The sequence below is a fragment of the Lonchura striata genome, chromosome 1 (genome assembly GCF_046129695.1).
Source record: "Lonchura striata isolate bLonStr1 chromosome 1, bLonStr1.mat, whole genome shotgun sequence".
Lineage (NCBI taxonomy): Eukaryota > Metazoa > Chordata > Aves > Passeriformes > Estrildidae > Lonchura > Lonchura striata.
In genome coordinates, this window is record NC_134603.1 from 134,361,111 (window position 1) to 134,384,512 (window position 23,402).

The window sequence follows — 23,402 nt, forward strand, 5'->3', positions numbered from 1 at the left end:
ATATTCCCTCAAGTAACTTGTAAACTAATTTCTACCATGAAAAAAGCAATAGTGATGAAGCATGCTTGCAGACACTATAGCAGCAAAACTCAGCAAGGGTTAAATTATTTTCCAGACTAAATTAGTAGAAAGATTATATTGGCAATGGACATCCATGCTTTACCATGACCAATAAAGTCCTTTGGTGCCAAAACTGCTGAACATCCACTATGCAAGCACATATTCTGAAAATACAGTTTAAGTATTTTTTCCATATGTGAAGGCCCTATCAATTCACAAGGAGCAGATATACTTTCCTCCTTCTGCATTTGCCCTGTGGTCTCTAGGTATTGTCTTGGTTCTCGCTCCATCACTGAATTGTCATTTACTCTTGCAGTTCATAGTACCTATCAACAGTATTAGTTGAATTCAAAGTACAAGCAATCAAGAGGAATCAGAAAAAACTGGGTGTCCCAGGATTTTTGCTTTATTCATCTCAGAATGTAACTATATCCAAAACAGTATTACTGCAAACTTTACAAACTTACATTTAAATGACCATGAGACTTATTATTATCATGGCACTCTCAAGAGCAGCATGTTCATATTGAAAGGTTGGGGACATTGTTCAAAGTTGGAAGTATATGTTATACAGGACAAAAATCTTCCTCTAAGCAAAAGACAGCAAGTCCCGTATGTTTCTTTAAAAAGCAGCTGCCCTTCATAGAGAGTCGGAGAGATGCCAGAACAGAAAGGATGAGCTGAAGGAATGTCTCAGCTTCACAGAGTTGACAGCCATAGCTGACAGTGACAGGGTGCAAAAGTTAAGTGATGCTCAGAGGAGACCTAGCTGAGGTAAGGTAGTGACTTTTATCCTCCTACTTTTGCTAAAAACATACCCATAATTTTCAAGTACAGTCCAAAATTACCTGTGCAGATGCATGACATGCATCAAATTATGGATCTAAATCATACTGGAAGACATTCTGAGCAATGCCATAATTCAAGCACTCCTAAGAAATGTGAGAAAACACATTAAAAGGATCTTTGAGCATAACCCATTAACACCACAGGTGGTAAGAATTTTTTTTTTAAAGGACAACTCAACAGCTTGTCTGTCTACTACATACAGATATAAAACATCCAGCCCCCTTGAAAATATACTCAGTTCTTCCATCCTGTTGTGTCATTCATCAGTTATAATTACAGCAATTTACCGTTTGCTTTTCCAGATAAAATTCTTTTTATAGAATCATAGTAATTAACAATGACAGCAGCAAAATAGATAGCCCTGCTTCTTAAAGTACCCGTTCCTCTTAAATGGCACTGCTGCCTTAACAGACTTTAAACAAGTGTCCTCATCTTTTCCAATTTGTGCCTAATGGTGTTTATTCCAGTCAAAACAGGTCAGATCTTTTCCAAGAGAGAACTAGAGAACAAATATGCTCTTTAATGTTGCTGACCTTTTTTTCAAACACTTCTCTGAACTCGTTCCTTGAAAGGTGGCCTTCAAAATTTAGACTTCAGATCAAGGAAATGCTTTTCCTAGTTTCTGTGAAAATTTGCCCTATTTCTCAAAGTTTACATGTAGTCAATAGAAAACTGCACTTTAAAGCTGCACTTAAGCAGCTAAAATCTCCCAGAGAATCCATCCTCCCAGTTTGAGCCAAGAAATCTGGAGCACAACACCAGTTACAGATAGGACAGTGTCTATCAGGAAAACAATTCTAAGTTTCCCCAGAATCTCAATCACAAACGTGGTTTTGGCTGAATGCATCTCCAAGTCCTGCACTCCATTTCTGCTCCCCCCTCTTCAACCCTGCTAATGAAAAAATGGTGGGAAATGCTAGTCCTGTCCAATTAGATTCCCCATTCTCCATGTCATAGACTCCTGGCTGAGGCAGCCAAAGTCATCAACCCTTCCTTTCTTGCTACTATTGCTTTCTTCCTCTGGTGTTGCTTTGAATGACACTGAATTTGCATTCTTCCAAACTCCCTGTGATGGCTGGTGCAATGCTCACACCAACATCTATTCCTAACCTCCATTTCTCCTAGTTCTCCTCCCTACCACTGCCCAAGTACAGACAGTGCCAAGCATTCAGTGAGGCAGTCTTCTCCAAGCTGCCAGAGCAAATCAGAAAGGGAAACAAAAAGGCTAGAGGGAATACAGAAGGGAAGAGGGGACAAAAATGCATGGATAATGCATGTAGAGTTTATAACTCTGTCGATATGAGAAAAAAAAAAAAATCCAAAAACAAAGCTACATGCAAAGCAGGAGGTTTACACCTCTGCACTGGAAATTGTACCTAAAAAGCCAGTTTAACAAGGGGGCTTTCATAGGCTCAAGACAAGCTGACAAGCCAACATCTAAGAGCTTAAATCCTGGTTCACCATCCCACATAGTACATGAGCCTAGAGATACGGATAATTCTTTAGTTGTCTCTTTAAATCAGTCTTGTTCATTGTTATAGCCTTGCTAACCAAACACAAGAGGCAAGAAGTTTCTTGTTCCTGAAGAGAAATGGAACATAAAACAAGTAGGGGACCTTAAGCAGCAGGACTTAGAAGAAGCAAGACAACATGCCTAAATTGTACTACTCTATAACATGCATTTTCAATTAGAAAGACAAAGTTAATAAAATACTAACAGATTGAGTGGCTGAATCAGTAAGTATAGCAGAAACTCTTCCTGATGAGCTCCTTTTTACTTGCAGAAACTAAGCAAGAAGAAACATCAAACTTCAGCTGTTAATTTGATTTGACCAAGCACAAACTAGACTAGACCACTCAGTGTTCGATTTTGTTGCCAGTATGGGACGTGAACACCACAAAACTACTGGATATAATCTCCTTATCAATGTAGCACTATCACATGGTTGAAGATGAAATGCTATAATCTCACCAGCTGATCCCAAACAAACTTGCCCAACACAAACAAAAAACTCTTCAGTGTAATGCAAATACACTGAAGTTTTAAGTTCAACGTAAGCAACAATTTCACACACATAAGAACAAGGTTCAGGAATATGGCAAAGCCATCATTGCTTTGAAGTAGTTTCTGAACCTCTGAAAGTCTTTGGAATGTGTTTTTTTTTCTCTAAAGAATCCTTTTCCAAGCAACTCCTGAAGATAGCTGATCTGCAACAGTATTTTGAGGCACTGCAAAAGGGCAAACACATTTTTAGTTTCTACAACTGAAATGAGAACATCTTAGTATTCCAGAAAACACAGCTCAAGCACTGTAGAGTCCTTGGAGCTCTTTACTAGCGATTTGCTGCCTCATTACCTCATGCCAAGTAAATCAAAGAATGACTTAACAAAGGCCAAATTTTTATCAGCCAAGTTTTTCTCCCAAATAAATACACTCTGACCTAAATAAGGTCACAGGAATTACAGAAGTACCAATAGGTGCCAATGATTTTTTTCCTCCTTCAGAATGGCTACTTAGTGCATATGTTACACCAGACATTCTGCAACAGTAAACTGCACCTCTAAGAGAAATTGATAAATTAGGAATACCAAATCCCTGTTCCAACATATGCCAGAAAGTTTTGGCTAAAAATCAAGACTTGAAAACTCTCATAGCACATTCTAGGTCAGATACTGATACTAAAATAGTGGCAGTGAAAGTGCTAACATTCAGAAGGCTAAACATCCTCCCCAAATTCACAATATGGTTCAGTATTTCAAATAGCTCCAGCCTTATGAAAGTAGGACAGAAATATTTAAAAAAAAAAAAAAAAAACAACAAAACAATCAATGAAACAGGCACAGGAACCTTACTCATTTATTTCTAATAAGGGCTCAGCACCCCAGTGATGACAGATCACAGACTCTGTGAGGTCCATCAAAATGCTTCTCTCTCCCCCAGCTGGTTTGGAAATTTACATATGTCAGCCTGATAATATTTAAAAAAAACTGACAAGCTCTCCACAGATAAACAAACCTGATCTGAGGTAGTAAAACACAAAGGTGTACTCTCCCAAAGTTATCTGACCACAATAAACTACCTCTAAAATATTAAGAATCATTTACCTGAGAAGAAACTACAGTTGCACATATCCATATCTTGAAGGTATCATTGATGTTAACTGTACAATGAGTGCTACACATAATAGGAAACATAGCAGTGTCTTTGTCATTAAGGATGTATGATTATCTGCAGGTATTTTTCTGACATTTTGTTATGCTTTAACAAGTGCTGTTAAAAAAAAACTTGTCCTTGTATACAGTTTCACTTTCATTTCACTTGAAAAGCTTTTATGAACTTGTTTACATAATTTTCAAATATGTAGATTCGTAACTGTCAATGATTTTACAAGGTTAATGGCCTCTGTAATTAAAACAAATTAATGAGAAACTCAACTTTAAATGAATGCACTTCAGTCAACCAGAAAAACAGCAAACTCTGCAAAGAACATGGGTGTATGAACCAGACTAAACTCACCTTTTGCTGACTGCTCCAAAACAATGTACAGAAAAGAAGATACTTCTATTAATAATGCACTTAGACTCTGGACTATTTTGAAACCTAAAATACTAGGAATTGAGATGAATGGAATTTCTAGCTTAGTTTCCAGATCTAGATGCATCTGAGACATACTTTTACTCTAGAGGTTAGCAAACAACAAACACAGAAGCCAGCATAAAACTTTGTCCTGTATGATACTGAAAGCTCAAAAATACAGATTGTCTTTTCAGGAGCATGTTTATTATTGAAGATAGTTTTAATTTACTTTAAACCTCACTTTCTTTTATTTTTTATTTGGACCTCTAGTTTCTAATTAGTATATTTTTAAATAAATTAATTGAATCCATATTATGCTTCAAAAATTTTTATATTGAATTAATTGACATACATTAGCAAGAAAAAGCCTAGATCACACCATACTCTTTTTTTAAGATTAAATGATCTGAAGCTGTAATTATTATAACCAAATTTCTTTGTAGAACTAAAACTTCTGCCATCCAAATATCACTAAAGAACTTGATTCAAGAGTAACAACAAATCAGAAATTCAGTCTAGAAAAAATTAAAGGGATAAACTCTCCTGATATTTAAGGGAGGTTTTAAGTTTCAAATGTTTTCTATTGCCTCAGAGAGGTTAGAAGTTGCCTTGTGCTCTTAAACTGTGATCAGGAGTTATTCACATGTAATTGAATGTGACATTCTACATTCTTGTCCACAGCCATAAAAATGGATGAAAAACATGAATGCATGGGCTGATGGCAAGATGGGACTATTATTAATGTAATTCATAAGCCTCTTGGACTTCTGGCAGAAATCTGACAGAAAGGTGGTAAAATCTTGAACACACTATCCACAGATATACGCTTTTATAGGTTATTTAATTTGACCTCCTTAGCACAAAAAGCCATTTCCAAGCACATAAATTTTTACTGAGCATATCTTTAGAAAGACATCCATTGTCTTGCAACAAGCCAGCAGCATAAGTGCCCCAAACTTAATTTCCATTTGGAAGAGCAGGAAGTCCATCGAATCCTTACACTGATAACTTAGGCAATGTCTGCTTTATCAGACTTTTCATGAAGACTAGACATTGTTCCAAAACTTTTTCTTTGGTTTTTATAGAGATTTGTATTAATCTGTGCAAGCAAGACTGAGAGACAGCAGCATTCAGACACACATCAATGTGATCACTTGAATTTTGTTTGTGAGCCCCAGCTACAACCCTTAGTTTCTCCACTGGCATGCAAAATAAAGCATTTTTGATTATGCAAATAGTCCTCTGTTTTTTGAATAGGGCCTCAAATGATTCAAATGCTAATTCTGTTAGAAACCTTGATGCAAAGCCAGTATTTCAACCATGTCAGCTTTATAACCAAGACTTTCTGAGAAACACGTAATTGCAAATTGAAAACTATCTTTTAGAACCAGAAATACATAAAGTAACCTGGAGAACTGGGAAAGTTTTTACAGCTTTCTGTCAATGACCCTGCAACCTGCTGGGTTTAGCTTTGAATTAGATGCCCCTTCAGGAACTGGCAGTTTCCTAGCAGAGGCAATATGGGCACTGCTGCACTAAGAAAATCAGAAATGAAACACCAAAAGCAAATTTTTATCTTGTCCAGAGAGTAATGTGCTATATAGTTTGTCTTTTTGTTTTCTTAATAAAACCTTCACACTATCCAGTGAATGCCTGCATGAAAATGTACTTGCCATTATTAAGCACATTTTTTGAGCCTCAGAGCACAAAAAAGAGCAAGCATGCATCCTTGATTTCAGAGAAATAGGGGGAAAGGGAAGTGAGTGAGAACATGTACGTGAAATGTGTAAAAAGCTTTTCTTTTTAGTTTGCAAGCAGTTTTGATTTACTTTTTTTCCCCTGACTAGTTGCATTTAACCTATTACAGTACATTGTCCTCTCAAGTTCTAGGAGATCTGAGGGAAGGGAGAATGTTTTCAGATGGAAACCAGCCACACTGGCACTGCCATCAGCCTGTGTGCAAAGCTACCTTGATGGTACATTTCTACCACGCTCTTGACTTCCTCCATTGCTCTGCTCATGAAAACCAGCTGATGAAGAAGGCTAAGTAAAACCTGTGGATCTAATTATCTGTACATTAAGGTAATTACCTGTACAACTGAGGCCTTAGCTGTACACCTAAGACAGGCTTCAAAGAACTAACCTGCAGTTTAAGTTGCCTATAGACAAAAAAAAAAAAAAAAAAAAAAAAAAAAAAAAAAAGGGGTGTTAAGAAACTTCCACATGAGGTCCAAGGCAAAAAGTTAAATAACATAAACTACTTGTCATTGATGGTGGCAGTTTTGAGAATCTTCTCAAGGCAAAACCCAGAGGACAGAATCCTGATTTACATTAAGCCCCTCAAGTCAAAGAAAACTGGTCTATATCAATTCAGCAATGATTAAGGCAACTCTGAAACACGCACCACAAAACACACACAACAAACAAGCTATATCAGATCAGACCCAATACAAATCACTGGCTTTAGCACACCTAAAATATCCTTATTTACAATAAGGATATTTTCCTTCACTTTGTTTTAAGTTCATTTTTCAGTTGGCTCCAACTAAATCTGCTTCCAGCTGAGAAGCTGTGGAAGTTTGTTACAAGTGGCTCAGACCTCAAAAATTCAGAAATACACAGTTGCAGATTCTACAGCTGAATGTCTCATAGTGATGACTTTTAGACTCCACTGTCATGGCTAATATTTTAGTAAATGGGTCAGAGGTGGCAGGCCACACATCCCATTACCAGTCTCTGAACCATCCAGTTCCCCTTCATCTCAGCAGAAAAATGCAACACATTATCGGCTTCTTTTTTGATATTGCTTACTCGGGGGGAACATTCTGAAGTCAAATAATGTGGATATTCATTTTCATTGCTTTGAAGAAGACAGTAAAGGTCAAGTTCTAATATTGAAATGCTGCTCTCTTCATATTGATTATAAAGCCTGAAAGCAGTAACTCCACCCATGCTGGAAGAAGAGACCCCATTATGAAGCCTGTATTGCAATTCTGTGTAATTTCTGAAAGATAATCTCACACTTCTCCAAGCAAAACTGAAAAACTGAACTGAAATGTTTGCAGCACAATCTTCAGGCTATGGTAAAATACAAAAGAGAAAAAAGAGCAATGCTGTCTCCCGAAGGAATGGTCTCACCCAGACAACTGTGCCTACAGCATCTGACAGCTGGTAGACCAAAGGAAAAAAGGAGCCTGTGAAGAAACAGAAAAAGAAGGAATATTTTTCTCTCACATACATAACTTTAAAATAAGATGTATGTATTTGCTACCACTTTTTTCACTGTTTTGATTATAACTGACCTTTTCCTTCCTATGAGAAAGGTATTAGTGCTTCTTAATGACTACAGCGGTTGCTGCCATATTTTATACCAGTACAAAAATGTAAGCTGCTGAAAATATTTTTCACCTTTTTCAGTTTAGAAATTTTGTGAATTTCTAACACAGAAAGTTCATTAATGAATTATCCTATCCAATTCATGCTTAAAATTTTCAGCAAATTACTATGAACTATACATAGCATTTTACCATACTGGGATTTTTTACTTCCCTGTACACACAACATATTTAAGAAAGAATTGAATCATTACCATAAAAGATGGGAATATAAAGCAGCAAAACAAAATGCTGCAGTAATCTCATCCTCTCAGGCTGCCTATCTTCTCAACTAGCAAGTCTCTACTTATGCCATGGCCCCGTCATTTGAAAATAAGTGTCATTTTTCCCTTTGATAAAGGAGTGATCTGTTAGATATTAAAACAAAATAGTGTCTTGTATCTGTAGAAACTAAAGGTGCTTAATTTTATAAATAAGTTAAAAATTAAAAAATAAAAATTTTATAAATAAGTTAAAAATTTGAAATATACTAGTGGATTTTTCTCAAAGGAAGTAAAAGTACTTATTGTGCTGTGGACAAAAGCATTGAAAACAAAGACATTGTTGTGGATCCAGCAGAAGCACATGCACATTTATTGCTACGTTTGTGTCTGAAGAACCAAGACAAATTTTTAAATTATTTATACACATCAAGAGAATTAGGATAATTCATTCATGAACTTTCTGTGTTAGAAAGTCACAAAACTGTTCTGATGATGTTTATAAATGATGACTGAATTCAGTAGCAAGAAGATGGTGACATGTCTCAGACATGACTTTTGAAGAAGATGGATAACTTTCACAGGAAGCATTTTTACTTTATCCAGACCTGGGTACATGACCAACTCACATTAAACATTCTCTGGGTTGATCAAAGGCAGTATGTGACCCTTCACAGAGGTTTTGCTCTTTGGGGGACAGGATTAATTATTTTTCTAAGTCTTAAAAACATACAGGAGACACATGAACGCACAACACACATACACTTCTTTCCATACATGTAGTGGTGTATCTCCTTCAACGGGGAGAGCTGTAACACAAAGAAAACAGACAACTTTCTAAAGTTTTTATTTTGGACTTTACCCAAAGTTGAAACCAATTCTGCTGAGATACCACAGTCATCTACTAGTTTTACACATAAAAAAGACCATGGATAAAACTGAAGCTGATCGAACTGGTTCAAACACAGAATTGCCACCTTGCTTTGGTATTTTTGAAATCCAGGACACAGCAATGGAAAACCACACACAGAGATCTTGACAAAGACAAATGTCTTTGTGCAGATTTGAAGTCACAACTTTCATCATAAGGCATTTCAACATTATATTGTTGTCTAGATTATCCCTTCTGCAAAAGGGAGATATGGCAATGAAAAAACAATTAGAACTAGCCAGGTTCAGGAGACGTTTCTTTGCCTCAACATCAGAGATATCAAATTTTAATTTCACCAGGTGGCCATGGAAGATACTGGCGCTTGGGTGGGTACCTGAGGGTCCCCAAGCAGTTTCACTTGAAACATGACATCACTTGCTAGCACCTCCACTCATATTAAGAAGCTGGTTTCTGTACTACCAATTCAATCTGCTCCATCTGGGATATGGTCACAAGGTAAAAACTAATGCTACTTGGAGAAGGATTAATTTAGCTCTACTTTTTTTTGGTGGCAGAATGTGCTGGAAGAGGACATTAAATTTACATACAGCAGACAGACTCTCAAGAACTTCCACTCAAACAAGAAAGCCATGAGGGCTGTATAAGGGCTCTGTATGACTTATAGATGCATATTACCATTATATACGAAGAAAGAATTGCCAGCCTTCTTCTATTCTCCAAATTCTGTGATTGGCATGTGTTTTCTACCCTTCTTGTCATACTACCAGGGACAACGAGAGCAGCAGACCAGAATCTATAAGGCAACAGTTCCAACTTCTGCATTAAATAGGGAAGAGAAGAAACAGTTTTTGAGCAGAAGAAATCTGCTCTATCCAGAAAGCCCCAGGGGCAAAAAGCCAAGTCAGAGAGCCCTGAAACTTAGGGCAAAGGAAACTGTAAGCAAAAGCCATACTAAGAAGGGTTCAGTAGCACTTGTGAACTAATGGATTTGCAACAGTCCAGCTCTGGAACCGGCACAAGATCCCTTTTCCAACACTCTCCACATGAGCAATGAGGATGCACGGACAACTTCTTCAGTAGAAGTAGGGCAGAGCCTGAAAGGTCTGCCATTAAGCTAACATGACAAGGATGAAGAAAGAATTCTTGACAGCAAAATGATCATATTAAAAATAAATAATCTTTAAAGTGTCACCCCATTCTTTTCTTGCTAGAACTGTGCTCAAGAACAAAAGTCAGAAGAAGGTCACAGCCTGAACACCAAAAGTACTGAATAAAGATTCAATTGATACAGTCGTGTTCCACCTCAGCAGGCCACAGATAAAATGTTGGAGGGGGAATGGGAGGAGGACAGAGGGGATGGAATATTCTGTGAAACAAATCTAGTTCTATGAAACTGGATAATATGGAATTTGCATTTGTACTTCTCAGAAAAGCACGACACTTTTCCTAGATGATAGCAGTTCATTATAGATTTTAAAATTTATAACATGATTCTCAAAGGGAAACACCAAAATTTATGCTATATTTATGTAATCCCAGCTCTCCTGAAGGTTTTCTAATTGAGAAAATGGCTAATTTGTTAGATGGTTAAAAAGGGGGGAAAAGGAAATACTATGTTCAGTCTGTGAATAGTCAAGTACAAAGAAACAAACAGGACAGACTTTTTCAATCTACCATTTCTGACCACCCTATGTGGCCCACCAAAAAGAAGTAAGTAGCACAGTGTAATTTGGACACACTAAAAAGCAGGATAAAATAACACCATAACTTGCACTGTATATGAGACTAGAAAACTATCAGATCTCCCACGTTCACCTTAGATGACAAGGAATTCAGTTCACCTGCTTCAGCCAGCCAGTCCAACTGCTTTCAGAGAAAAGCAAATGAGTACTCTCAGTAAAAAAAACAATTAGCAGCCAGGGTTGGAGAGAACAGCAGGAGGGAAAAAAGAGTAAAGATGAAACTCCTGTTGCTTCCAAGCTCCACATCACATTGCCAAAGATCTAACACACTTCTTGTAGACATACACAACTGCACATGCAGGAGAAAGCATAAATTAAACATAGCTGAAAATCTGAGCAATAAAAAAAAGCATTCAGGAAAAAACCTCCAGAATTTAAAAGCAATTTTTCTATTATTAATGTTCAAGAAGAAATAGTATACACTTCTCTGAAATATGAAATGCTATTTAATAAGTTACTTCCAAAAGTCTTGGATTTTAAAAGTTGACTTAATTTAATGAAAAAGGTCCCAGGAACATCCTTTTCCAAATGTACTGTAGTTTTTGAAGTCCAGTCTGTCTTAATTTGAAAACTCTTTTAACTCAAGGAAACCAACAGTTTGGGTAAGGCTGCAGGGTGACCATAAGAGAAAAGGACCAGACAGAGAAATAAAAATTGCTGGAGTTTCTTTAGTTTTGAATATTCTTGACCTTAAATATACAATGACACAGTGTCCTAGAGGTCCTTGGCTTGCATGTTTTATTTTTAACAACACTGAAAAACAAAGCTGTTATGACTCCAAGCACAACTGGCTTTGCAGGGACTTTACAGCTAATTGAGCCGTTGCTATTTAGCCTGTAGAAGCACCAGCTCTGCCAACTCTGTAGGCCATGAAAAAGCTCCCCAAGCTACAGCCAAGCTACTGTCCTTTTCTTTTTTAACTTAACTCTTCCAAAGCAATGTGGCTTTTGGGGAGAGTGAGCTCATCCTCAGGCTCTAAACCCTAGACACAAACCCCCTATAGTAATTCTTGTGACACACACACTCAGAATAGCTACATCTCCATAATCTTAAATATAATCTCTTGAAGTTCCCTGAGGCTTGTTGAGCCAGATATATATGAAGCTGTTAAGCATTTCAATTATGGAAATTCAAATTTCTTGACTGGGCTTTGTAAAGGAAATCTGAAAGTCCTCCAAACTCTTATCACTAAAAAGAAAGCAGTTGTCAAGCTTCCTTATTAGGAAAAAAAGAACCCACAACAAAAAAAAACACCCAAACCAACCCTAAATAAAATTAATAGATTTACTTTCTGTAAGTGGATGATTTAACTTCCAATTAAAAAAAAAATCTTTACTGGAAGATGAAGACAGGATTTTCACTGCAATTTTCATGTTTACCTTCTACCAGTATATCAACCAATGACTCTTCAAAAAATATAGACAGATATTGTTTCACTGTGACCTTGACTCATGCCATACAATCTTCCAGACCTACTCTAATACAACAAATATGAGGCTTATGACCGTGAGTCATCCCACCAGTGCCATGAGGTCATTTGTTGACTTCAGTGTTGAAAAGACCATTAGGCTATATATCACTGAGCTAGGGAGTGCCTGCAATAACTCAGGTCATAATTCAGGATGAGGTCACAAGAATTATACCTACTGAGTCAAAATACAATTTTCTGGAGCTGTCCCTTAGATGTTACAGGTATAGACTCTGCTATTTCTCCAGGATAATACAAAAGCTCAGCTACTTTACATCACTTGCAGCATTGTTAACACCAATCACTGTTTTCCACTGTGCAGCAGTTAGGAACACCAGGCAATAAATTACACATTCACTCAGGTAAGAGCTTTCTCTTGGCAAACTCCTGATCTTCCCTGTATTCTTTTCTTAGCAGTTATTCACCTTGATTTTCTACAGATAAAAGTTTTGTAAAGATTTATCACTTACAGCCTGACAATTTCAGAAAGGGCAGCCTCAGGAAACCTCCCATCTTAGAGGAGGCTGTCTGGTATAAATATATATCCTGAGGATAATCTATTATAAATTATAAAATAGAAAATATATTATAATATATAACATACATATATAATATAAAATATATAAATCCTGGGGAATAAATGTGAATTCTCATTTCTTTCTTAGAAACTGTTTCAGGTTTTATTTTTTGTTTCTGTACCAATCATAGAATGGTCTTAGTCAGAAGAGACTTTAAAGATCAAGTTCCAACCCCCTGGCATAGGCAGGGACACCTTTCACTAGACCAGGTTGCTCAGAGCCTCATTCAAACTGGCCTTGAACATTTCCAGGGATGGGACAGCCATAATTTTGCTGGGCAACCCGTTCTAATACCTCACAACCCTCACAGTAAAGAAATTCTTCCTAATATCTACTCTTTGTCAGTTTAAAGCCATTTCCCTGTGTCCTGTCACCACATGCTCTTGTTAAAAGTCCCTCTCTGTCTTTCTTGTAGGCATCTTCAGGTACTAGAAGGCTGCAAATAGGTAACTCCTAAGCCTTCCCTTTTCCAGACTGAATAAATTGAATTCTCTCAGCCTTTCCTCATAGGAAAGCTATCCCCTTTATCCCTCTAATCATCTTGCCAGCCTCCTCTTGAATCACTCCTGCTACACACCATGACAGAAGGACGCAAAGGCTCAAAACTTTGAAGACTTACAAAGATGTTCTGTGGTCCACAGTTAAGCATCTCTTAATATCTCTTTATATTGGCACACAGATGCACTGTGTTCTCCCCCAGCTCACAAAAAAAAAAACTTACTCAATATGTATGCCAAACTGCTCTTTAAAAATTAAAAAATAATCATTAAGCAATTCCTGTATTCTTTGTAGTTTTATAATGCAAAACAGCAGATGCTTCCAGAGCATTTGTCTGTATTTCTGCATGCTGCTATCCATATGTGGCATTAAGCCCACAGCCTTTGACATTGAAGTAGATGGAAAAGTAGTATCAGAGAAACTGTCAAATCAAAGACGTAAACCCTGTCACATGAGCACCTTTAAATGTGACACACAAATTGGTACAAATACATATAAATTACAACATACAAATACAGTAATTAATAAAAAGAAAACCAAACTGAAAGTTGCCCAATCGTGGCATTTAAATGACAAAGTACAAAAACAGCTACAAAACTGGATGATGCTTTGAAACACCATCTAGACCTATGAGAAATGAAACATTTCAATATACTAAAACCCTGGACTAGAGTTTTATTGCTGTAGTAAATGGCAATATTTTCAAGGGTGGAAAAATAGAAACAATTGCAAAAAAGTTTTCATGCTTGGGATGGGGAAGAAAGAATTTTGTTACCCAAGAAAAGAACACAGTAAGCAAGTTAACCTCAGAAGCAAGGTGCTGATAAAGCCAAGAGATGTTTGTCTATATATGTATCCAAAAAGCAAAATATTTGTCATGCTGGATATAAGCCATATTATTATCCAGAATGAAAAAAAGATAACTACAGAACTGTAAATCAATCTGCTTCCAGAATTAGAATTTACCACACAGTTCAGTATTCAGCCTAGGTGAACATATGATTCTAAAGGAAATTAAGAGAATGAAATATCTGAGATAAAAGTTAAGGCCAGTGAAACTTTCTCCTGGCTGCCATGGGTTTAATAATACTTCAAGTCTGATCCTGAACAGTTGATAATGAACATTACAGTAGAAGTATAAACCACAACTGCACTAACACAGAAAACAAATAATTTGCTAATCTGTTACTACCAAATTTATTTTAAATGAGAAAATAGGTTGTAAATGACTATCGGACTCCACAGTATCTCAGATATCACTGATCCAGGCAAACTTAGCCCACAACAGTAATATGGTGGCCTGAATCACTCACATAAATGTTATCAGAAAATCTCACAGAATTATCCCACTCAAGTATATACACCAAATCCATTATGCTTTTGTCTTGTTTTTTCCTTCTTTTTTTTACCTTGGACTCTTCAAAAGTAAATTAGATTACCTCAGACTAAGTGAATTATATTCAGAGAGGAACATCCTATAAACTGCATACAGTAAGTTGGTACATCTAACTCAGGCCAAGTTGAAAGAACATTTAGCACAGGCTACTTCTAAATTTTGTTCTAGAAATTCAATAGTGAGCTGAACTGCATCAATAAATATGCCACATTCACCTATTTTCATTTAAACCTATGTAACTTTGATGGTAGAAGACACAAACCCCTATCTGCTGTAAAAGCAGACTTACTTTATAAGTTTTAATGGAAGCTTCAGCTAAAGCTCTCCTAGGCCTTAAAATTAACTATGATTTTCCTTACACAGTTTTACTGGCTTTTTTGTTCAGTTGGAGTTTTTTTTTTTCACTTTCCCTTCCACTTACTGTTTCAACCAACTTAGTGCTTGTCTCTACAGTCATACATTCTATATTTATCTCCTTCATTTTCCCACTTCTTTTAGTCTTTTTCCTTTGTAGCTTTGTATTACTTTGAACTTCATTCTGCTGCTGTCACAACAGTAACAATATGCTTCCCTGTTCATAGGCAGCTATAACATGCCCTCAGCATGACCACTGCTTAGGATTTCAGCCTGTAACTTCCCCCAAATTAACATCACACAGCATCCCCCTCAGGAGCACCGAGTAGAAATGCTGTTTTTTCTCACTGCTTTACTCAAAGAGCCATTAGAAATGGTAAACAATACCATTCTAACAGTACCATTTTCTAACAGTAGTTTTAATTTGCAACTAACTAGACTTCTGTCTGACTTTGCCTTGCATTGTTGGAAAATTAGAAAATAAGGAGCAAGCCAAGATGAAATTTGCCTGGTTTCTCCATTATTAAAGAGTTTGGAAAGAAATGCCCTCCAACAGACCTTTTGCTCATATTATCATATATTCATTTTTCCATTAGGGGAACACTATTCCTCAGATAACTGAAATTAGAAGTTGATCTCATCTTCGGTGGTATTTGTCCTTGTTTTAGTTGTCCCAGCCTAAATTATGGCACTGGAGCCCTCAATTAGTCATCAAAGATCAAGAGAAAACTGCTTACCACAGTGTCCCATTCTTACTGCTTTTCCATATCAAACTTATCAGATAATTTCAAGAGCTCAGAGAAGCGTTTATTTTTTCCTTTTTTTTCTCCCCACCCTTGTAGCTGACAGCAGCCATGGAACCATTACAGAATTCAACACGTCCAAGATGGATTATATGCTACCAAGAGGAAAGGAACAGCTTCCTAAGCTCCTGCTAGTGAAGCCCATGGCTGTAGTGGCCGTAGCGTTCCTATCAAATTCTACAGGCCTGCACAACATCACTGAGGTCACCTTCTGAACATTACATTTGTAATGTTACTTTTCTGGTCCTAATATTTGTTTCTGACAAAATCAAAACCAACAACAGAAAAGTCAAAGCCTAAATAAATAGAGAGTTTTCCCCTTCCCATCTTACTTATGAGGTATGTGTGACGTCTACATGACATAAAACATACAACATTGTAATTAACCAGAAAAATGTTTCACAAACAACCTACAAACCAAACGTGAACCCACCTAACCAAGAGTCTACAAGAGTGGAGAAAAAGCTTTTTTATTATCCTTATACTCTTTGGATCTAGTCTCAGCTTAGATGAAGACTTAAAAATATAATGGATGCACACAGTCCTGTCATAATCAATGAGACACCACACAGTTAAATTGGTATTAATTATAAACTTCAAAAGCTTTTGTAGACAAGACCTTTATTCTACTAATATTATAGCACCACGGTTTTAACTGGCTTCAACCACAGTATTGGTTGAAGTATTGTAGCACAGCTAAAAAGAAAATGTTCCAATGACAGTGTGAGAAGTATTTTCATGCAAGTGTGCCTTAATAATTTTTTTAATATATCAAGTGGGGAAAAACCTCTGTCCCTAAGGAATACTTCTGTATACTGAGCTCAAACAACACACTATTTATGAAGAAAAAGGGGCTATACTGCATTTGACAGCTACAGTGCCATAAACTTTCATCTAGACCAAGCTCACATTAAAAAACCTTTTAAGTGTCACTAAAAAGGCACAAGAAAGCCATATTTACTATTCTCTCATTAAGTCAGTACCATACCAACTATAAACCTGAAGAACAATAAACATATTTGAAACTGTTATAACAGATTGTTATAACTTTAACTCAGCATCACAGTTATTGAAAGCTGCACCCGTAACCCTCTGCACACCTCGTTATCACAGCACAGCTGCAGGGACAGACAGCTCACACATAAAATAGATATTGTTATGAATAAATGTGTCAGATCATTCAATCAGTAGAGAAGAACTGTGGAAATTCCTTCATAAATTGGCCACCCACAGTTTCCCTCCTTTGTGAAAGAGCCACCTTTAAAATGCACAGTCCTGGGATGGAAATCCACAGTAGTTTAGCGACTTCTAACTTCAGGGTGTCAATCACATGAAACATGGGGGTTGATTCCCCAGCCCACTCCAGAATGGGCTCATTGTACGGACAGACATACAGCAGACAGATGGCTGCAAGAGCAAGGCACAGGGGAGCTACAGCTGCTGTGCCTGGGCTCTCATGATCATGAAGTCCTCCAACTGTGGACCCTGTGAGGGCTGATGTTCTAGTACCTCCCTGGCTCATCTCACCCTGGGAATTAGGTTGATAGCATAATTTTAAGAGCTCCCTAAAAGATGTAAGAGCTTCATCTCTTTAGTTCATTACCAATTTCAGCTGAGTCTGAATCAGTGCTGTGATGGTAAATTGTTTATTATTTCTCTACCAAGGCTCATTTGTAGCACCTTCTAAGAGAGAAGGACCACACAAAGAAGGCATATCCAGCAATTCCTGTACAGGAGCTCAGTACAGACAGACTCAGATAAAGCAGCCGTCACCAGGGACCAGGAGAGGCTGACAAGGAAGGATAAAGGAGTGGAGCAGAAAGTTTAACATGCATCTTCAAGCACAATAGATAAGAATCATTCCCAGGCCATACAACTTAGAGTCCATGGGGTAGGAAAAACAAACACAAGCTAGTTGCAAACTACACACAGCTTCAAAAGTGCCTGCAGTTTTGCTCCATGATCTTTTGATTGCCTTTATCAAGAAATGCTTGTCATTGCTTCATGCTGCATATATATCTGAAAAAACACATCTCCCTTCATCCTAGGTGCTGCCTGCGGGCGAGGAGCGCATCTTACACAGCTCCCTCATCTTCCTGAGTGGCTTCTCACACCCACCTTAAACATGCTCTCCAGTACTCGGGGTATAGTAAATCTAACAGGAGCCAAAGCACAGGCGGAGCTGCGTTCTTTAACAAGAACTCCCACACCAGAGGCTTTGTTTTTGAAGCACCAAAGTTTCTTCCTACTGAGAACGTAACCATGTAATTTGAATTCTCAAGCTATTCACTACAGCATGGCACAGAAATAAGAAGCACAATGCAATTACAAAAAAAAAAAAAAAAAAAAAGCCACCACATATATAATCACTAAATGTGAGTGCATACCTTCCCTGATAGCAGTAAATGGGGTTCCTTCCTCTTCTTGTAATCTAATCACCTTCAATGCCACCAGCTTCCCATTTACCCTGAAAGAGAAAGAGGGGAGAGGAAGGAGAAATTTTGAAAAACCAAAATTATAGTAGACACAGTATTTCTTAAATAGAACTTATTTCCTATCATAGCAGGATAGTACTTATTCAACTTCTTCCTGTCAATGCCAGTGATTCATCTACAGCACTGTAAGAAGCACTTCATAGCTTCCATAATGTCAACTTTATATTTGCACACTCAGATGTAATCCAAGAAATTATCTCAGTTTTCTGTGAGTCAGTCTGTTTCCTTTCTACTACAGCTTTGTTACTGAAGCTTCGTTAAGAAGTAACACATTTTAAAATTTCGTTATAAAATATCTGTTCATTATTTGATCAAACTGTTCAAAGAAAAAGGCATATGGTTTTTATCAATCACTTCACGTGCAGTATATCCAGATTTACACTGATTACCTCCTTCCACTGCATTATACACATTATTATAGCCTTCAAAAAGCTACGAAGTTTGTGTAATGAAATAATTTTTAGGTAATTCTGGCCATTTCCCACTAGGGCAGGATTGCCCTTGCGGCATATTCTTGACTACATGGCCCAGGCTACTTTTAGGTTATAATAACTCTCATTTGTTCTAGAGACAAAAGTTCTTAACAGGTCATTTTAGTGTAAAATCTATTTGTCTTGTTTCATTTTTAGCATTCAAAATTTCACCACACATGAGTTACATTCCAGGTCTTGTAAAGAAATCCAGTTGGTTCAGTTTAACCAAATAAAATCTCACAAAAATGGAAAACAAAGCTGATATCCATTACCCTCTTCAAGAACAAACTCATACCATGAGACTTTTGTCCCTATATACAACAAGGAATGGTGAGGATAAATTACCAAAAAGATATAATACAGTTAAAAAAAAAATATTGTTGTTATTATAATTAAGATTTATTTCTGTAAAAGCAAAATTAGCCTTTACAGCCACAAAGCTCAAGGACACATAGGAGCCTTTACACTCCTGTAGTCATGGAGGCAATTCTCTACTGTACTACAAGAGGGATGGCCCAGAAAATGTATTACATTTTCAAAGCAAGGTGATATGGAAACCACCAACTCTGAATTCATCTTCTCTCTCGGGCTTTTAATTTTTGCAGTTATGTGAGTTCAGTGATGGATGGCTACTGTCTTGTTTCTTCTATTATTCCTCTTTCATAATTACCAAAAACTCATTAGCCCTATACAGAACATTACACAATGACTCTGAGCAAGTTAAGAAACCCTGGTTATCAAAAGATGGTTTACTCATCACCTTCCAATTACTCATAATATTCAGGCTGGCACCAGTTCAAGTCTCATGCCACTAGTCACTGTTGAAAGGAAATTATCAGCTTAACTCTCCTGGATTTCTCCTTAAAATTACCTTACATATTTTTTTATTTGGATTCAAACAGGACTTAAGGCATCAGAAAAAGATAAGCCTTGCCTCAAGTAACTTCATGTGTCATGCTCAGACAGGAGAATGAACCATGTTAAAAGCAGACGGACTGATGACAGACATGCAGTTCTTAAATATATGTCATTTTCAGTTCCTCTGTCAATCCACCACCCTACCTATCATATACATATTACTTAGATATCTGAAAAAATAGAATATTTTGCAACAGATGAACTAACTGCAGGAGGAATTTAAGTAAGAAAAGTAAGATAATTTTGCAGATAAAGACCAGGACAGATGCTGTATTCAGAGAAGGCAATGCAAAATACAATGAAAAAAACAGATCAAAGAGGCATTAAGGAAACAGGGATATGGAGTCTCTTCATAGAGAAAGACAGAAAACATGCAGCATTGTGTAGCTTATGTTCTTTTAAATCTGAAGTTCTACATTCCATTGGTTCATGAAAAGCAATATATAATACAAACGGCAATAGTATGGAACCAATTTCAAAGAATTCACAATTAAACATAGCAGCTGAGCTGTGCTTTTTCATTATCATTGCCCCTTTGTCATTGGTACCTGTCATCATCTTGACAGACATCATGGCAACTCTTAGTACTATCAAAATAATCAAACTAATGTCAAGTACTGTTCCTCTGGGATTTTATTCTCCTCTTTAATACAATTTATCTCCAACATATAAATCTATAATTTCCATAATACAAGCCTCTTCATTCTCATTAACTACCCAGTCATTAAAATACTTTTTTTTTCATTTAATTTTCTATAAACAGGAGAATACAAAATGTGAGAGATTATGAAGTATCAATTAAAGAGACAGGGTGTTTATTCACATCCTTTAATTATCCTCCCACTGATGCAATCTCAGGATGCAGTTAGATGATGCTGAAAAGATGAGCTAAGGGCTGCCTCACAGTATAGGTTTCTCCTGCTTAATCCTTGCCACACACTCCTGACACTGCCTTGTATTTTCTGCTGGACTTTACAATGTGACTGCTTTGACAGCTTAAATAGGAGAAGCCTGGCCCTTCCAATAAGAATTATATAATATTTTTTTTAAATTATAAAGGCATGAAAAAAAACAAAAAAAATCCACCAACAAATACATAAGAACTGGGTCCCCCTTCTGATAAGCAATGTGTCATGGGATCAAGCCAGCCATGTCAGGAAATTACACTCTGAAACTTCTGATGCCATGTCAAAATAGTATGATAATTTCCTTAGAAACAACACTGAAAAAAATGAAACCTGAGTAAAATTACCTCTGCAACCTATCAATACCTGTCTCTGCAGACTTCACAAGTGATCAGATAAGGTTAACAGAACCCCTTCCAGATACTGCTTTACATTTGTCTTCCACAACTTTCAAAGCATGCTCAGTATTTTCATTATTTTCAAATACAAGTAAAAAACTGACAAGCAGACTGCCTTTTAGACAGTGAAAAGGCAACACAACTGACTCTTTTAACATCTAGGATTCATTAAACCACCTCTATTACTCACTGTCCAAAGCAAACAATTTCACACCTTCTCAAAACAATACACATCACTGTGTCAAAGATTACACTTATCATCTTATGCCCATCCTGTCAACTGCCTCATTAGTTTCTATTAAGGACAATATTGACTAAAGAATTCCTATTTTCTAAGCCATCCTCCCTCCTAAACTAACTTGTTTTCTCTTTCTCATTGAAAAACCTTCAGAGAAAGTACAGAAGTCCTAAAGCCTCTCTAATGATCACACAAAACTACTTTAGTTTAGGTAAAACACCTGCAGCTGATGGACAGCTTTCCAATTTATGGAAATTCCTCATTTGAACATTATAAAATTTTCTAATAAATTTCTGACTATATATGCAATGTAGGCAAAAGAAAAATTAGTCCTAATTGTTTTATGCAGCAGGAAGTAAGAGTCTACATATTATAAAAAATACAAATGAGCCAGATATTACAAAAAATGCTAATATAATGTGTCATTCTGAATTTTCTAAACCAGCATATATCAGCACTACCAAAATAAATACATTTATTAAAAATGACCATTTATGAGGAAGTAGAGAAAATTGGAAATTATTTAATGCTTTAATGCGTCATTAAGAACATATAATATTGATGAATATAAAGTAAATGATGATTTAATTGGCTTCACTGGGGATAATGCTGATGGGTGCCACATAGAGAATAAAACAGTACAATAACACTATTTTCTCAAGTTCTTCAGATATATTTAGATGACATAAATGGTCTAAATATACACATTTAAAAGAGTCAATTAACATAAAATCTGCCAATTCTGATTTCAATCTGTTTATTTAATACTAAGTTTTACCACTGGCTGAAGTTGAGGTTGAGCTCATAATTTGAGCAAGTGCTAAGCCTGGGAACACTTCTGTAAAGAAAAATCAGTAGATGGTATTGGGACAATGCTCTAATTTGTGATACAAATTTCAAGAAATTAATTTTTATGAAGAAAAATAACTTTCAATTGTAAAATATTCATTGACAGGAAAATCTCAAAGTTTTATGATCAAACCTTGAGAATATCTAATTGCATCTACTCTGTATGGATATTAATTTTAGGTGTCATAAACAGACTCCTAAAACTCCAAACAGACTATGGGGGCCTAATGAAATCAGGCTCTGCCAGAAATTTCCTTTGAAGAAGCATGACAGAGGCACATTCACTGTAGGTTTAGTCACCTCTGATTATTCTACCAGTGAATAACTAATTCCACATTGAGGGAAACACTTCTTTTAATCATTAACATAAAAGACAGCTCAGTGTAAACGTGGTTTAAACTATATTTTTCTTACTAAAAAGGACTTACATTTCAAGTTTACAAAAGCCACTCCCAGTCCTGCTAAAGCCCTATCACGTAAATTCTCAAGGGACTAACACAGGTCCTGAATTTCTCTTTTTGAATCCCACCATCTTTTAACCTCATCCTAGACAAAAGTTACCTTGTCTTAGTAGAAGCCAGTGGATTAAAGATACTTCATAATGCTGGCATTTACTAGGGCTGAAAAAACAGAACATCAAAGAGTTTCATGAGAGATGAAGGATTTAAATTATTAATTAGTGCTGTCACTGGAACTTAGGAGTCAAGGCAGTCTCGTACAAACAGTGTGGCAGCCCTCACTTGAACAGGAGCAGGTATGATAAGAGTTTACTCCCAGCTCACATCAGTTCAAACTGCCCATCAGCTCATCTGTGCACAGGGGCTGTACTCGACCTATGGATGCTGGCAGGAGTCACCTGGGAAGGGCAGCAGGCAAAGCAATGCTGAGCACCATCCTCCTCCACACCCCTCACATCCCTCCACACCCCACTGGTGCTCACAGACAGAGAAGTTGAAAACAAACATAGAGATATCCCTTATAAAAAAGGTGGCCTCTTAAAAGTGTGCACACTGACAGTCACAGGGGATCTGCTGAGAGCCACCACTGACCAGCAAACTGGAAAATGCGATGGGGCACAATGCCAGCTGGCAAATTAATTCAGTACTCTCCCTACCATTCCAATCATGAATATATGGCCAATAAGGTTCTATCCACTAACTCTACACATGTATGTAATATAACTATACTCTATCCTAGTTTATCTACCAAGTTTCCAGGGCAGTCCTGGGTAAGTAATATAATAGACTTATTTTCTTCAGTTTTGTCCCCTGGTATGCAAGATAATAACACTAATTCACCTCCTTAAACTGCTTT

The 23,402-nt window shown here is 36.8% G+C and overlaps 1 protein-coding gene across 7 annotated transcripts in view; it reads right to left on the reverse strand.

Annotated features, from left to right (window-relative positions):
* CDK14 (cyclin dependent kinase 14) overlaps positions 1-23,402 on the reverse strand; it is a 472,565-nt gene that overhangs the window by 349,283 nt on the left and 99,880 nt on the right. For all 7 annotated transcript variants that reach the window (XM_077788157.1, XM_077788154.1, XM_077788164.1 and 4 more), the window contains one exon: positions 18,200-18,279. In XM_077788157.1, the coding sequence (XP_077644283.1) occupies positions 18,200-18,279 (80 nt within the window). The remainder of the gene's footprint in view (positions 1-18,199; positions 18,280-23,402) is intronic.